Below are 14,090 nucleotides of genomic sequence, written 5' to 3'. Positions count from 1 at the left end.
GGCTTGTCAGATTTTACCTCAGAACTCTAGGTTCTGTCAGATTTTTTCCTCTGGAGCCTCTTCTTTCTGTCAGGTTTTAGCTCAGAACATCCTAGGTTCTGTCATGGTTTACCTCTGAACCCTTTTTTCCCTTGAGAAATCTCTTTCAGTCCCTCAGAAATCTTTTTCTTTCCTGCACAATTTCCTCAGAAATCTCCTTTTCTTGAGAATTCCCTTGTTATTTCCTTCTTTCCCTCAGAAATCTGCTTATTTCCTTCAAAATTCCCTCAGAAATCTTCTTTCACTGAGAAATCTCCTTCTTTCCCTCAGAATTTCCTTAGAAAGCTTCTTTGCCTCAGCATGGGGTGGGGGTGGGGTGGGGTGGGGGTAGGAAGCAAGGGCATTATTAGCAACCTCACAGAAAGTAAAAGTAGTATAAGTGAACGGTATGAACAAATATATGAAAACAAATTGTCTAATCTAGATGAATTCCTAGAAACACACAATTACCAAAGTTCACTCAAGAACAAATAGAAAACCCCATCTACCTTATAGTAAGTAAAGGATTCTATCAATAATAAAAACTTTTCCATCAAAGAAATGTCCTGGACCAGATGGTCACCAGTGAATTCAATCAAACTTTTAAAGATCAATTGATGTCAATCCTATTTAAATTTTTCCAAAAAACAGAAGAAGCAACATTTTCTAACACATTCTATGACGCCAACATTATCCTAATAGTAAAGTGAGATAAAAACAGAAGAAACTACAGACCTATGATATCTATATTCATATCCCTTATGAATATAGATGCAAAAGTCTTCAACAAAATAGTGACAAACCAAACCCAACAACATAATAAAAGTATTATATACCAAGTGATATTTCCCCCAGGAATGATAGGGTGGTTCAACAAAAGAAAATAATTCAATGCAATACATTACATTAATAAAACAAAGGAAGAAAGCACATGATTACTTCAATATATATAGAAAACATATTTGTCAGAATTCAATACCCTTTCATGATAAAAAGAGCAAACTAAGAATAGAAGGAAACTTTGTTTATAAAAGAAAGAGCATTTATGGTATACCCACAATTAACATTATACTCATTGGTAAAAGACTGAAAACTGTCTTCATAAGGAAAAGAACAAGACACAGATGCCTACTTTCATCATTCCTATTCAATATTGTACTATAAATCCTAGCCAGAGCAATTTTGCAAGAAAAATAAATAAAAGGCATCAAATTAAAAAGAAGTAAAATTATCTCTACTTAAAGATAACATGATTCTGTAGATAGAAAATCTCATAAAATCCACTAAAATACCACTAGAGCTCATAAATGAATTCAAGACAATTGCAGGGTCAACACACACTATCAGTTTTCTATACACGAGTAAAGAATAATGCCAAAAAAAGATATTGGGAAAACATTTCCACTTCTTATTTCACCAAAAGAATAAAATATCATGAATAAATTTAACCAAGAGGGAAAAGACTTGCCCACTGGAAACTAGAAAACATTACAGAAAGAAATTAAAGAAGACCTAAAATTAATGGAAAGACATTCCATATTCGTGGATTGAAATACTTAACATTTTTAAGATCGCAATTATCAAGTGATCTACAGAGACAGTACAATCCTTATCAAAAGTCTATGGTCTTTTTTGGGGGGGCAGAAATAGAAAAACTAGTCTTCTAATTCATAAGTAACTGCAAGGGTCCCCAAGTATCCTAAACCATATTGAAAAAACTGGAGAAGGGAATGGCAAACCACTTCAATAGTCTTGCCTTGAGAAACCCAGGAGCAGTATGAATAGCCAAAAAGATGTGACACCAGAAGATGAGTCACTGGGGTCAGTAGGTGTCCAATATGCTATTGGGGAAGAGCAGAGAAAGAGCTCCAGGAAGAATGAAGAGGCTGGGCTGAAGTGAACAGTCAATTGTGGATGTGCCTGATAATGAAAGTCAAGTCTGATGCTGTAAAGATCAATATTGCACAGGAACTTGGAATGTCAGGTCCATGAATCAAGGTAAACTGGACTAGGAATTGGTGTACTAAAATGAGTGGGAACAGACAAATTCAATTCAGATGACCATTATATATACTACTGTGGGTAAGAAAGAAATGGAGTAGCTCTCATGGTCAACAAAAGAGTCCGAAATGCACTACTTTCGGTGAAATCTCAAAAACGACAGAATGATCTCGGTTCATTTCCGAGCAAACCATTCAACATCACAGTAATCCAAGTCTATGTCTCAGCCACTAATGCCAAAGAAGCTGAAGTCGAATGGTTCTATAAAGGCCTATAAAACCTTCTAGAACTAACACCAAAAAAAGATGTCCTTTTCATTATAGGGGATTGGAATGCAAAAGTAGGAAGTAAGAAATACCTAGAGTAACAGGCAAGTTTGGCCTTGGAGTACAAAATGAAGGAGGGCAAAGGCAAACAGTATTTTGCCAAGAGAATGCTCTGGTCATAGCAAACATCCTCTTCCAACAACACAAGAGAAGACTCTACACATGGATATCAACAAATGGTCAATACCAAAGTCAGATTGATTATATTCTTTGCAGCTGGAGATACTCTATACAGTCAGTTAAAACAAGACCTGGAGCAGACTGTAGCTCAGATCATGAGCTTCTTATTGGAAAATTCAGATTTAAATTGAAGGAAGGGAAAACCACTAGACTATTCAGGTATAACTTAAATCAAATCTCTTATAATTATACAACAGAGGTGATGAATAGATTCAAAGGATCAGATCTGACAGACAGAGTGCCTGAAAGACTATGGACAGAGGTTCATACCACTGTACAGGAGGCGGTGACCAAAACCTTCCCCAAGAAAAAGATATGCAAGAAGGCCAAGTGATTGTCTGAGGAGGGCTTACAAATAGCTGAAAAAGGAAGAGAAGTGAAAACCAAAGGAGAAAGGGAGAGAAATACCCAACTGAATGCAGAGTTCCAAAGAATAGAAAGGAGAGATAAGAAAGTCTTCTTAAGTGAACAATGCAAAGAAATAGAGGAAAACCACAGAATGGGAAAGACTAGATACCTCTTCAAGAAAATTGGAGATACCAAGGAAATGTCTCATGCAAAAATGGGCACAATAAAGGACAGATACAGCAAGGATCTAACAGAAGCAGAAGATATTAAGAAGAGGGGGCAAGAATACACGGAAGAACTATACAAAAAAGATCTTAATGACCCAGATAACCATGATGGTGTGGTCATTCACTTAGAACCAGACATCCTAGAGTATGAAGTCAAGTGGGCCTTAGGAAGCATTAATATGAACAAAGCTAGTGGAGGTGATGGAATTTCAGCTTAGTTATTTTAAATCCTAAAAGATGATGCTATGAAAGTGCTGTACTCAATATGCCAGCATATTTGGAAAACTCAGCAGTGGGCACAGGACTGGAAAATGTCAGTTTTCATTTCATTGCCCAAAAAAGTCAATGCCAAAAAATGTTCAAACTTCCCACAAATTGTACTCATTTCACAAGCTAGCAAAGTAATTCTCAAAATACTTTAAGCTAGGTTTCAACAGTACTTGAACTGAGAACTTTCAGAAGTACGAGCTGGATTTAGAAAAGGCAGCGGAACCAGAGATCAAATTGCCAACATGTGTTGGATCATAGAAAAAGCAAGAGAATTTCAGAAAAACATCTACTTCTGCTTCATTGACTATGCTAAAGCCTTTGATTGCGTGGATCACAACAAACCGGAACATTCTTAAAGAGATGGGAATACCAAACCACCTTACCTATCTCCTGAGAAACCTGTATGCAAGACAAGAGGAAACAGAACCAGACATCGAACAATAGACTGGTTCAAAACTGGGAAAGGAGTACATCAAGGCTATATATAGTCACCTTACTTATTTAACTGCTATTTAGAGAACATCCTGTGAAATATTGGGCTGGATGAATCACAAGCTGGAATCAAGTCTACCGGGAGAAATACCAACAACCTCGGATATGCAGATCATACCACTCTAATGGCAGAAAGCGAAGAGGAAAGAGCCTCTTGATGAAGGTGAAAGAGGGGAGTGAAAAAGCTGGCTTAAAACTCAACATTTAAAAAACTAAGATCATGGCATCCAGTCTCATCACTTCATGGCAAATAGATGGGGAAAAAGTGCAAACTGTGTCAGATTTTATTTTCTTGGGCTCCAAAATCACTGCAGATGGTGACAGCAGCCATGAAATCAAAAGACACTTGCTCCTTGGAAGAAAAGCTATGACAAACCTAGACAGCATATTAAAAAGCAGACACGTCACTGGGCTGACAAAGGTCTGTATAGTCAAAGCTATAGTTTTTCCAGCAGTCATGTACTCATGTGAGAGGCGGATGATAAAGAATTGATCCTTTTGAATTGTGGTGCTAGAGGAGACTCTTGAGAATCTGTTGGTCTTCAAGGAGATCAAACCAGTCACTCTGAAAAGGAAATCAACCCTGAATATTCATTGGAAGGACTAATGCTGAAGCTGAAGCTCCAATGCTTTGGCCACCTGATGCAAAAAGCTAACTCATTGGAGAAGACTCTGATGCTGGGAAAGATTGAGGGCAAGAGGAGATGAGGGTGACAGAGGTTGAGATGGTCGGCTGGCATCACTGAGTCAATGGACATGAGTTTGAGCAGACTCTGGGAGATAGTGAAAGATAGAGGAGCCTGGAAAGCTGCAGTTCATGGGGTTGCAAAGAGTCAGACCAGACTTGTGACTGAATGTAGTGAAAAAAAAAGGAGGACTCACACTTCCTGATTTCAAAACTTATTACACAGTTAGAATAGTCAAAAAAATATAGTACTGGCCTAATAGAAATACAGCCTAAAATAGAACTGAAAATATAGAAATAAACCCAAATATCTATGCAAATTGATTTTCGACAAGGGTGCCAAGACCATTCAGTGGAGAAGAACGGTTTCTTCAACCAACAGTGCTGAAAAACTGGATAACCTCATTCAAAACAATGAAGCTGGAACTCTACCTCACTCCATATATACATAAAGTGACACAAAATGGGTCAACAACCTACATTTAAGAGCTAAAATTGTAAAATGCCTAGAAAAAAAAATAGGGGCTAATCTTTATAACCTTGGATTTTGCAACAGATTCTTAAGCTTGACACCAAAAGTATGAGCAAATGAAAGAAAAAAAATTAATTGTACTAAATAAAAATTTAAAACTTTTTTTGCATCAAAGAACATTATAAAAAATGTGAAAAGGCAATCTACAGAATGGGAGAAAATATTTGTAAATCATATATCACATATACAGTTAATACCTAGAATAAAGAACTCCTACAACTGAACAATAAAAACAAACAACCCAATTTAAAAATGAATAAAGGAATTGAAAAAAATACAAATCAAAACCACAATGCTATCACTTCACACCCAGTAGGATGGCTTTAATTTAAAAAAAAAAAGAAAAAAGGAAATACAAGCCTTAGCAATTTCGAGAAATAGTTGTTAATACAGACACTATGGAAAAGTTTGGAGGTTCCTCAAAATATTACAGCATTACCATGTGACTCAGCAACTCCACTCCTAGATATATACCCAAGAGAAATGAAGACATGGCCACACAGAAACTTGTACACAAATGTTTATAGTAGCATTAGTCATAACAGCCAAAGGTGGAAATTAAAATGTCTAAATGTTCATTAATGGATGACTGGAAAAACAAATTGTCACACACACATATGCACACACACTGGAATGTCATTCAGCCATAAAAAGGAGTGAAGTATTAACATATGCTGCAATTTGGATAAACCTTGAAAATGTCTTAAGAAAAATCCACACAAAAGGACATGTGTTATATGATTCCCTTTACATGATATACCATAACAGGGAAATCCATAGATACAAAAAGATTAAAGGTTATCAGGGGATGGGAAGAGGTGGAATTGGGAATAATTACTTGTGGGTGTTTCTATGGGGTGATGAAAATTTTTTAAATTAGAGCTGGTGGTTGCACAACATTGTGAATACACTTTGTTGATATTTTCAGTTGCTAAATCACGTCCCACTCTTTGCGACTCCATGGACTGCAGCACACTAGGCTTCCCTGTCCTTCACTATCTCCTGGAGTTTGCTCAAATTCACGTCCATTGTGTTGGTGATGTTATCGAACCACCTCATCCTCTGCTGCCCTCTTCTCCTTTGGCCTTCAATCTTTCCTAGCATAGGGGTCTTTTCCAATGAGTTCATTCTTTGCATCAGGTGGCCAAAGTATTAGAGCTTCAGCTTCAGCATTAGTCCTTCCAATGAATATCTAGGGTTGATTTCCTTTAGGAGTGACTGGTTTGATCTCCTTGCAGTTCAACAGACTCTCAAGAATCTTCTCCAACACCACAATTCAAAAGCACCAATTCTTCAGCACTCAGCCTTCTTTATGGTCCAACTTTAACATGCATACATGGCTACTGAAAATACCATAGCTTTGACTATACCAATCTTTGTCAGCAAAGTGATGTCTTTGCTTTTTAATATGCTGTCTAGGTTTGACATACCTTTCCTTCCAAGGAGCAACATTTTGTCACAACACATCCAAGGGGATGACCCATCCATCTTGGGTGACCCTACATGGTATGGCTTATAGCTTCACTGAGTTACACAAGTCCCTTCACCACAAGGCTGTGACCCATGAAGATGTGAACACACTAAATACTACCAAATTGTATAAAGTAATTAATTGTATATCATGTACATTTCAATTAAAAAAACCTTTAGAAATAATAGACCTTACTTTATTAAAGAAATACATTTCAGACATTAATTTTTAGCCTTTACCTAAATTATTCAGTAAAGGGTAGTTACCAAACAACTTCTTCAGCTCCTGACACACATTCTACCCCAACAGCAGTCAAATTTTGATTCTTTTCCTGATATTCTAACACTAAACATAATCCTTATCCTTTTAGAGATATGAGTTTCCATTTACTTTCTCTTGTTCAGATACAGATAAGTACAATAAAGATTTCCATAGAACTCATAATTTTTAAAACTCAGTAAGAATTAAAATTTCTATGTAAAAGTTTTACTTTGCAGCTTCTTGAGTCTCTTGTCTTTGAGGAGGAGGCTCTTAAGTTCTGTTTTTCATGTTTTAAATTGCTCTAACAAGATTTAATTTCATTGGATAAACACTCAACTCTCATTTCATTTTTTTATACAACTACATTTTATGCAAGTAATTCTATGAAATTAAGATTGAGAGGCAAAGGTTATATTCATAAACATGGATTTTAATGTCAGCAAATAGCTTGAAGCTTTTTTCATAAGAGGTAAAAATATTTAAAAGAAAACTGACAGAGAATGAAAAATAAAAGGAGGTACAACAGAAATCAAGTCAGAGCTATATATGACCAAAATTTCAAGTTTATTTCATAAAATATAAGCCTGCAGTCAAGTTTCTACTGAAAAAGAAAGTTTATAGATTTAGGAAAAAATATAAAACATAGAAGTAATACTTTTTTCAAACAAACTACCACATTTTGTAGTGTGTGGTTGGTTCATCTTCATTCAGCTAAGAAAAAACTTCTCATGGAGATTTCTGGAGTACTGGAAACAAGAGTTTTCTATATACTAATTATTACAGCCTCTGGCTCATCAATAAAGTTGCAAGTAAATCTTTAAATGGCCTAAACACCAGGATGGTGTTACTGTTCACCGTAGTTTCTAGCTGTCAGTACACTCAGAACACTTAAAAATACAGACTCACCTTCTATTGAAATAAGATGTTCTTTAAACTTATCTACATAGTGGTTCCCAAGCAGGGGTGATTTTGTCCCCCCAGAGCCGTTTGACAATGTCTAGGAATATTTTTAGTTATCACCTTTGGAGCTCTACTGCATTAGTATGTGGACTCCAGTGACGCCACCAAACCTAAAATACACAGGACAGCCTCCAACAATAAAGAATTATCAGGACCAAATGTTGACTTTGAGATATCCTGAGCTGCATATGGGCTCATCCATTTCTATCCTAAAATCTGCACCACGTTTTGTTCTGATGTCACAAGCTATAAATTTGATTTGTAACTCTAAGCCCTTGGCTAAATACTACAATCTCATGAAAAGTAGAGGTAAAAATATTTAGGAGAAAACTGACAGAGAATGAAATATAAAACGAAATAAAACAGAAATTATGACCAAAATTTAAAGATCCTGATAAATTCTTGATCTCTCCAACTTAATAGTTTTAATTTGCATTGTAAACAGTATAGAACATGACTGAAAATTAAGGGGCAGTGCAGAGGTTCTTTCTATATTTGTGCCATGTAAATACTTTTTCACTAAAACAAAATTTAAAGAAATGACAAACTATTTAATTCTACATTCATATTTCAACTTTCAGCACTGCATTTACCTTTGCTGACATATTAACTCTTCTTTGGAAGGAAGTAGGCATCAAACTGTTTGTTCTTTCTGCTATTTCGAACCTGTTAGTACTAAAAAGCACTTAAAAAATACTACTATTTAGGATATCCTTAATTCCAAATCAGATTGCCCCAGAGAGAGCAAATGGGCAACTTCTATTACTTTTGTTAGTTTCTCAGAACTAAAAAAAGGGAAAAAAGGTAATAAAGTGATCTTCAAATTAAAATTTCAATTAATACTGGTCCCTAAAAGTCCGTTTAAAATAAAAATCAATTTCCACAAAATAAATACACTGAAGCAACTATAATAGCAATAACCTTTATTTAAAATACCTTTAATCTAGGAAAGCTCATTTTACATGAGTTTCCAACTAATTAGAGTCAAAACAAAGAAAATAAAACCAGAGAAAATCCTCTGTAGAAAAAATACACAAGGAACATTTCTACACGTGAAAAAGCAGTAAGCGGTCTTAACATCTGAACATCCAAGTTTAATTCCATCTCTCCTAGTGAACACTACTATCAACCTTGAGATCTGACTTGTTCTTGTCATTCTTCACTGAGTAGATGAAATATGTTAAGGTGTCTTTTTCATTCACTGGAATAGACCTAAAGTGGCAACCAACTATCTATAAAGAAAAAAAATTGAGGAAATTAAATTATAGATATTAATAGATTTTATAAACCAGGTTAAAAAAAAAAAAAACACTGTCATCAAAAGAAAAAGTGTGGTAAGAGCTTTTTCCTTTCAAAAATAAATTGTATTTAACAAAATACCAACAGGACGAAAAGCATATAATAATAAGATGTTATGAACAAGAGATAGTGTAATTTCAAAAGACCCCTTAGCCCACTCAATTAAGTATATAGTAATCAGAATGTGTACTTCACTTTATTTTAAATTTTATAGCTGAGACCTAGATCAAGAGATAAATACTTTTACTTGTAAACTTCAAATATCAATGAAATAAAACAGAATGTAAGAGTCCACATGCATTATACAATGGTTTAGTCTCTACTTATGGAAAAAGAACAACCATTAACTTGGAAAAGTTTTGGTACGATAGAAACAAACCAAGAATTATCTTACAAATATGTTTGCTACAACTTAACATTCATTCATTCATTGGAAATATTCTTGTTAAGACTCCCTGAAATTTTTTCTGTATAAAAATTATGGATGAGAAATGAGAAGGGAAAGGATGTCCACTGAAGAATGTTTACCTGCCTTCTTGCCTTTTCATTCTGCTAATGCAACACATGCACTGCAACTACCAGTAGAAGTATATTAGACTAAACTGGGGCACTGAAATGCATATTTAGATTCCAGAAAGTAAAACTTCTTAAAGAAAAAGATAAGAGACTTACGGAGCCTGGTCACTCAACTCTGGAATTGTTTATAAATATCTGCATTTCTGACTAAGTTATAACACTCATACTATTTGGATTTCTCATTTCTAAATAAGAAAACAGATCTTTAAAAGAAGATCAGATTATCAAAAATATCAGGTTTGATTTCTGCATTTAAAGATACATTTAAAATAACCAGTTCTTAGGTTGTCATTTGTCCCAAAATAAAAGCACCTTCACTATGTATCTGTATATATATCAATATATTAATGATTTCATCATGGCAGGAAATATCTTTATGTTATATTAATGTACTATATAACTTGAAAAGGACTTGATTTTTTAAATCAAATTTAAAGAAAAATTAGATTGTTGTTGTCTAAGCAAGAAGTAAAGAAGAAATTCTGGCTAAAGCCTTAATGTTAAAAAGCATTCTGCCAAAGAAGTATACCTTCTATTCACCTATGTTATTCAATATGGACATTTTATAAAATGTGGTTTCCTAACAAACTGAAGAATATGGGAAAACTGATTTACATATTTATTTATAGTCTGTCAAGTAGGTTAAGCATTTTTATTTTAAACATGATAGAAGTATAAACATATAAATCTATAGATATCTTAATATGACACACAGTTTCTTGGCTCTATTATTTCCTGAGAACACAAGCACTCAACTTTTCAAAATTCACTGAAGGACTGCGAGTCCTATATTCAGGAACCTATAAGTAAAAGCATGGATAAAAGTCCTTGTGTTTTCTAGTCATAAAAACAGGGATGCTTCAAATAAAACAAACTAACATCAACAAGTTCTGAAATAGTCAAATCAGCAAGTTACGGGAATACTGTTTAGAGGTTTATCTGTAAAATCTATTCCAACAAAAACTTCAAGAAAACTCTAACAAAGACATCAAAGCTTACTAAGTTATTATTATGCCTCAATTAGGTGCTCAATAAATGTTTACTGAGTAAAATAGAATTTTAAAAGAAACAGGTTTCTAGAGAGAGAAAAAAAAACTTTTACTTACTATTTCTGAAAGTCAGTATTAGAAGATGGTTAGAAAACTGTATACAATCTACTGAGTAATCATTATATAAAGGAATTTCCTAAGTGGTAGACAAACATTTCTAGACAACTAGATACTTCCACAATAGATTTATTAACTTTGATTTTTCTAATTAAAATGTATTGTTATATATGCTAAATTAACATTATTAGCATTTAATGACTGTTTTTGTATTACAGGTTAAATAGTTTAAAACTCATATATACCTCAACAAGCTGTGCTTTATTAAGTCCCGGTCTGGTTGGGAGTTTGAAGTGTCTTTTGTATCTCCTAAGTGTATTCACTTGTAATTGGTATAAATCAACCTAGAAAAAATTAATGTATATGAATTAATTCATACCATTTGCTAATGACTAATATTTGCTATAAAAAACATTTCAACTTCAACACAATGAAAATTTAATTCCATTATTTTAAAAGGCTTAAATAATCAAAACTAAAAATGCATTAAACACTTCAATCTTTTTGAGGATGATTATTAAAGACTGGGGACTATAAGAATTGTCAATTGAGGAGGGAGGTTCAAGAGGGAGGGGACATATGTACACCTATGACTAATTCATGTTGAAGTTTGACAGGAAACAAGAAAATTCTGTAAAGTAATTATCCTTCAATTAAAAAATAAATTTTTTAAAAAGTAAAAAAAAAAGTTGTCAATTGAAGCCATAACAAGTCAAACTGCCTAACTGCATGTTAACTGGCTATATTTAATTTTGCTTTCGTTTTTAGAGTTTTCAAATGCTTCAAGTATTTTTCGAATTTGTTCATATTTTTAAAATAAAACTTTCAGAATAGAGCACTTAAGTTTTACATTTAACTTACAAAGCTTTCACCTACCTCCGGAGTATCAATATCTTGAACAGGTGAATCTCCTCCATCATCATCACTCCCTTTTCTCTTTCTCCTGTTTCGCACACTCTGAATTAAGTTTTTATGATAATCACAAATGTAAAGATGTCTTGCCTGAAACAGAAGAGTTTCACAGATGACTTATGATTACAGGAAAATGTGTCTATGTATTAGTAAAATACATAGTTACAGTGAATTATTAAAAATATAAACATTAGTAACAGGCCATTGTTAAGACAACGCACGTTTCTTGCTACTCTTAAGTCCTTAAACCCAGTTAAAACACATCATGTCTAGCAATATTGTTAAAGAGGACTGGGGGGGTGGGGCGGGGAGAAGGGCCAGTAACGGAAGGGAAAGAAGCAGAGAATGAGAAATTCCTACGCTCTGGATTCTGTCATCAAATTGCAGCGATGGTGAACTAGATTAGTTCAGCTGTGCCGTTTTTTTAAACAAGCGAAAAATGATGCTGGCCACAGTTTCGCTATTTGAATAGTATTTTCTTTACTTAAAAGCGCATTTAAAAATATTAATACCATAGTGAATGCTTCCTAATCCAATTTAATACTCAAATTATAATCCAGACACAAAACCACCCACTTTTTACAAATAAATTATTGATTTCATATCCTTACTAAATTTAAATTTGAATTATGAACTTTCCTGAGTATTAAATAAAAGCATTTATTTATAATACGTTTTTCCAACCAAAACAATGTGAAATGATTCAAGTATACCTGGAAAGTTTCTCAAGTACAGAACTGAGGAACTAACTGAATAGGCAAAAAGTATCCCAAATACAGTTCTCAAAAACGTTAATTACATAGTTCTGAGAGCTGTACGGTAGCCTCTGAAATACTGGGCATTGTATATCAGCAGTTACTGCTTTAAAAAAAATTGAGGAGTGAGCTAACAGGTTTTCAAATTAAACTTTGAGCTAAAGTGCAAGTTAAGAAGATGCAGGACGTGTGCTGGTTCTCACATCTTGTGATTTATTACCGCTCCCCAGGGCTCGGAAAAGTGGAAACGGTCGTTTCTAAAAACCTCATAGATGGTCAGAGGAACAGACCTGTGAAAGGACGAAGAAAGAAACCCTGATGGCTGCCAAACGGAGGGCTAACCCGCAGCGGCTGCCCGCTGCCCACGTCTTGAGCAGCAGCCCTAGATGATGACACGGCCGCGCGGCTCGCAGCCGGGGGTCCCCCACCCCGCACCCGCGGGACCCAGGACAGGGTCCTAGTCGCCCGCAGCGTCCGGTCCTGGCTGATCTCCACTCCTGGACCGGGGAAGCTACCGCTCGGGCAGCAAAACAAAGAAGGTACCTCGGTTCCAGAAGGAGCCGTGGGTTGCAGGACAGCTACTCTGGGTTCTCGGTGCGGCCGCCCCCTTTGTTTCACTACCGACCCCCGCAGAGGAGGAGTGGAGGCCCTGCGCGGGTGGGGGCGCTGGAGCGGGTCCCGGGGGCGCGAGAGTGTCTACTGCGGACGGCGGACCGAGTTGCAGCACTTTGTTGTTTGTTTCCTACTAGGGACCCCGGAACGGGATCGCGAGGCACCCAGGTCTGGGGCTCCCGCACCCCCACCGACACGCGTCTGCTCCTCTCCCCGAGCGCCCCTGGGTGCGGGCAGAGCAGATTCGTACCGCCGTCACTTACGCTCTTATCCAACTCGATCTTCACCTTCTTCTGGGAGATGCTCTTCTGGATCCTCTTGCTGAAGCTGGCGTTGCCTGCAGCCCGGCCGCACCGCTCGCCGTCCTCGCGCAGACAGCACAGCTGCCCGGGGCCCGGCCCTGCCGCTCCCGGCGGCCCCGCCGCCGAGACCGCCCCTGCGCCCGGCACCTCGGCCCCGGCGCCAGCCCCAGCCCCGTTCCCGGCTGACGCGGCGGCGGCAGCAGCGGCGACCACGGCGGCCACAGCGGCGGCCGCGTCCCCGCCACGGCTCATGTCCTCGGGAGTGAAGCCGTTCATGTCGCCGCACTCGCAGCGCCGCGCTGACAGAAGCCCCACTCTCCGCGCCGCCTGCCTCTCTGGATGCCGGGGGTCTCGGCGGTCCCTCGCACCTGCTTGGCGGAGACTATTAACTCTGAGCCAGGGTCCTCCGGCCAAGACCACGGGGCCCCGGCCTGCTGGTGTCTGCAGGCACAGGGTCAGTGGACGGGGCGTGGGATCGGGAACTGGAATCTGGCGTCGCCAGGAGCTGGGACGCCGCTCACTGTCACATGGAGACTCCTCAGCAGTTGGACCTCGAGACCTCCGCCTCCCTTCGACCCTCGATCTGCGCAAGCGCGTTGCGCCGTTGCCGTCCCGCCCCTTCCACTCTGCCCGCAGGGCACCACGGGAATTGTAGTTCTCTTTTGGGGAGCCAACCTGAGCTCCAGTCTGACATCGAGCTTCATGGTTTAGGGGAACTACTTACCCCAGCATTCATCGCGCGGAGGCGGATCTGGAT

General features: G+C 37.5%; 1 protein-coding gene across 1 annotated transcript; it reads right to left on the bottom strand.

Moving 5' to 3' along the window:
* Positions 1-8,679: 8,679 nt before the first annotated feature.
* SAP30 (Sin3A associated protein 30) lies at positions 8,680-13,620 on the bottom strand. Its single transcript, XM_043891239.1, has 4 exons — positions 13,295-13,620; positions 11,629-11,754; positions 10,998-11,096; positions 8,680-9,003 (listed from the first exon to the last, which is right to left on the bottom strand). Exons 1-4 carry the CDS (start codon positions 13,607-13,609, stop codon positions 8,881-8,883), a joined length of 663 nt encoding a protein of 220 aa, XP_043747174.1. The 5' UTR covers positions 13,610-13,620; the 3' UTR covers positions 8,680-8,880.
* Positions 13,621-14,090: the final 470 nt, after the last annotated feature.

Source organism: Cervus elaphus, chromosome 29, assembly GCF_910594005.1.
Source record: "Cervus elaphus chromosome 29, mCerEla1.1, whole genome shotgun sequence".
Lineage (NCBI taxonomy): Eukaryota > Metazoa > Chordata > Mammalia > Artiodactyla > Cervidae > Cervus > Cervus elaphus.
The sequence above is the reverse complement of the archived record's forward strand: the minus strand, read 5'-3'. Positions and strand labels throughout refer to the sequence as shown.